The sequence below is a fragment of the Gastrolobium bilobum genome, unplaced genomic scaffold (genome assembly GCF_033153095.1).
Source record: "Gastrolobium bilobum isolate Gb01-03AN ecotype WA unplaced genomic scaffold, APGP_CSIRO_Gbil_v1 utg2361, whole genome shotgun sequence".
Lineage (NCBI taxonomy): Eukaryota > Viridiplantae > Streptophyta > Magnoliopsida > Fabales > Fabaceae > Gastrolobium > Gastrolobium bilobum.
This window is the reverse complement of record NW_026898473.1, coordinates 59,499-63,348: the sequence shown is the minus strand read 5'-3', so window position 1 is coordinate 63,348 and position 3,850 is coordinate 59,499. Positions and strand designations below refer to the sequence as shown.

Below are 3,850 nucleotides of genomic sequence, written 5' to 3'. Positions count from 1 at the left end.
AGATCTGGAACTGGGAAGTTTCAACTAAAATAGCCAATAAGTCAAATTCTGAGATTAAAGGGCCATAGCAGTGGTAAAACGCAGAGATGCGAATTTCTTTGGGAAAATCCATGATTCAAGAATTTCAGTACCTTATAATTGCTGCATTTGTTGAATAGATATCTATGTTATTTTTGTTAAATACAAATCTGATAAAAACTTTGATTCATTTAATTCGTAGTTTAAAAGATTGGTCACTTACAATTCAAGAAATAAGAATAGAAATTAAAAAGAAACTAAAACAACCGTTCACATAGAATGATCTTAATCTTCCAATTTTACTACCTAACAATTAGTCAATCAACTTCTTTTTCCCCTCATATAACTCTTATCAACATCTAGTTACTTTATTTTTTTAATCTCTATCTAGTCATTAATGTCCCACCTCACTTGTGGTTATGTAGTCTCCCTTTAATATGTCCTTATAGATAAGGTTCTTTTGAAGAAGAAAAAAATTAAGAGCGCAAATAAAAATATATTTACTCTTGATTTAAAATACATCATTGATCACTCTCACGTTACTCAATTTAGAGATTTTATTTTAGAGAAACTTTTCCCTTTCGTGACTTGTGGGAAGAGTTAGTGAGTAGAGGTAGGTAGGGGCAGGGGGTTTAAAGGCGAGCATGGGAGCAAGCATGCATATCAATTAATGCTAAAAGTTAGAGAAAGGGAGAATATAAGAAATATGGTACTCGAATATGTTGCGCACTAATTCAAAAGCACATGCAAATCCCAATCTTTTAAAATACGTATTCTCTCTTTCTCTTGAATATATATACATACCTAAACTTTATGGTTCTTTCTTCTTATTTGAGGAAAGAAGACTTTTGGGTCGTCCTCCAAACATTCTTTGCTTGCTTCTTTAACCCTGCTAATGCACTTCATCATAAATACCCTCGAAACTGCTTCCAATTATATATAGCTATACAGTACAGCTCAGATTTCACCATATATTCATTCCCGGACTTCAATCTACAAACCACAAAAGATCTGAATAATACAGCTTTTTCATCATGGGCGTCCTTGTAACAATGGCAAGATTTTTGGATACATTTATAGGGTAAATGAATCTCTCTATTTTCTCATATCTGCCAGTTATTTATATTATATATGCTCCACTTCACATATACATTATTTCCCGTACATTACTCCTATTAGTGGTGAAGGCAAGGATGTTAGGAGGGGTGATTGCCCTCTCAAGTTCATCAACCTATATCTTGGATTACATTTATGCTTAAAAGAAAGATAATATAACATAAGTTTATCCCTTTCCGTCCTTAATATTCCTCATGCATGAAGAAAAATTGGAGAGTTTTTTTTTTTTTTTTTTTTGGAAACAAAGAAAAGTTTAAGCGGGGTTAGACACCGGTATCCTACTAGGGTCAGGTAAGACCCCACAACCTCTTTGAGAATTTCTGGGAGAGATTACATATCACCCACCAACAAAGTCCTCACATCGGTCAGCGGAGTTTGAACCCACGCTCTTGAGAGATATGGACCAAACCCTTAGCCAACTGTGCCCACCTTTGTTGGCAAATTGGAGGGTTTTTTGAATCTGGCTATGTATCGACCCACTATTGTGTTGTCATGTTTAAGCTAGTACGAATTTTGAATTTTTCCTCCGCCATTAATTGTATAAAAAACCCCGATCATCATGCATTAACCGAATATTTATCATTTAATACTTTATGAATTTCCCATTAATAAAAAATATTTTCATAAAATTGTATATGATGTATTATTCTTAATTTTATTTCTTTTGTTCAGTATAACATTCTACTTTTTGTTTTCTGTATACCAGGCCAGGAGCGATGCTTCTTTACCCTTTGTAAGTAAATGGCGTATCCTATATCATTAATTTTTAATTTCCTCATTGATGTGATTAATTCTTAATTAAAACTACAAGGAAGTACACATGCACCCTGATAACAGATATGCAGATATAATTTAATTTTTTGATCTATGAACTATGATAGGATAAGACTAACTAAATGCCTGAGTTATGAGTAAATGTAACAGATACGCATCAATGAGGGCGATTGAGAGTCCTTCAACCTTAGATGATCAACAGTGGCTAACATATTGGGTTTTACACTCCTTCGTGACCCTCTTTGAGCTTTCATGTTATAAGATCCTAGAATGGTACGTATATATTATAACAAATTAAATAATACATATTTAATAAAAAAAAAAAAGTTAAACTATATACATATATATTTAATTTAGTGCATTTCTAATATCAGCTTAATATTATTTCTGTGTGGCTAAACAATATATATAATATATATGTATAGGTTTCCCATTTGGCCATACCTAAAGCTTGTGTTTTGCCTCTGGCTGGTATTGCCAATGTTCAATGGAGCTGCTTACATATATGAGAACCATGTGAGGCAATATGTCAAGAATATAGGAAGCTATGGAAGTTCCAATTATCCTGAAGAGCAAAAGAAAGTGCTTCAGATGATGAGCTTTGATGCAAGGAAAGCTGTTGAACGCTATATAGATAGTTATGGCCCTGATGCCTTTGAGAGAGTAATCAGAGCAGTATGATATAAACAATTACTCCAACTATAGATGTGTTTCATTAACATTTATCTTTTTGTGTTTTAACATTTTTTTTTTTAAATTTTATACTTAAATTTGCAGGCTGATAAAGAAGCAAGGAAGCACTGAAGATTGATTTGACAAAATTGATATCTTAAGAATTTTCTGTAATCATTGTTTCTGCATTTATGCTATGCAAACTGAGTTTCAGAATAATCGTTTACTTAAAATGACAGCCATCTTGAGCTTTTGATACTTTAAATTATCTATATATGTAGCTTCCATGGTATGAGAATTAAGAAGCTTCCATTCTGGTGATTGATAAACAGTTATTTCATAGTACATTACTAGATTAATTAATTTATGGGTTATATTTCTCTTATATTGCATAAGAAAAATAAATTTTCAACACACACCTACAAAAGAGGAGTAAGTCCCACTTCTATTTTTTATGTCTCATCTTATCTGTAGGTTTCACTTGTAATTTTGTTTCTATTACATGATATAACTATTTTCGTACAACATAAAAAAATTATTTTCCTTAATTTATCTGTGATTAATTTTTGAGAAAAGTATTTGTCATTTTAAATGACATAAAGTTATATCATTTTAAGAGAGATAGACACATAATAAAAATTTTTATTTAAAATTTAAATAAAAAAAAAACCAATCACTTTCTCTACCATGATTTCCATTCTTTGTATCTATTTCTCTTTTAAAATGACATAACTTATGTCATTTAAAATGACAAACATCATATTCTTAGTTTTTATCCTTTAACGTTTTTACTACAATTCTACCACAACAATTTATTCCATCGAAAATTAATTGAACTAGTCAATAAGCAAAGCAAAGGTGATTCCTATTAATGATTGTCTATCAAATAAGGAATAGCCAGATAGGTACTATGATCATCTTATATTTGTTCCCATGTCGGACATGTTAATTATCTGTGACAAAGACATTTTGAATAGATGGAATCCTTAATGATATATAAGAGAGTAAATCACAATGTTCAAATGGGGTTGATTCACTTGTCACTTTTTATACTCTTTAAACAAAAACAATTAAGTTGTATTCTATTAAAAATATAAAATACATTTTCATACAATTTTTTTCGAGGGCAAGTCTTGAAGCAGCAACAAAGATGCTAGGATGCTCTTTGTGAACAAAAGGTCACAAGTTCAAGTCTAGAAAACAATCATTTTACAAAATGCAAGAACAAGACTGTTTTTATCCTCAAAAGTTGGAAAGCCTTCTGTACCGA

The 3,850-nt window shown here is 31.1% G+C and overlaps 1 protein-coding gene across 1 annotated transcript; it reads left to right on the top strand.

The window, feature by feature from the left end:
- The first annotated feature begins 1,052 nt into the window (after positions 1–1,052).
- LOC133316555 (HVA22-like protein f) lies at positions 1,053–2,712 on the top strand. Its single transcript, XM_061518316.1, has 5 exons — positions 1,053–1,099; positions 1,841–1,867; positions 2,059–2,181; positions 2,334–2,583; positions 2,686–2,712. Exons 1-5 carry the CDS (start codon positions 1,053–1,055, stop codon positions 2,710–2,712), a joined length of 474 nt encoding a protein of 157 aa, XP_061374300.1.
- Positions 2,713–3,850: the final 1,138 nt, after the last annotated feature.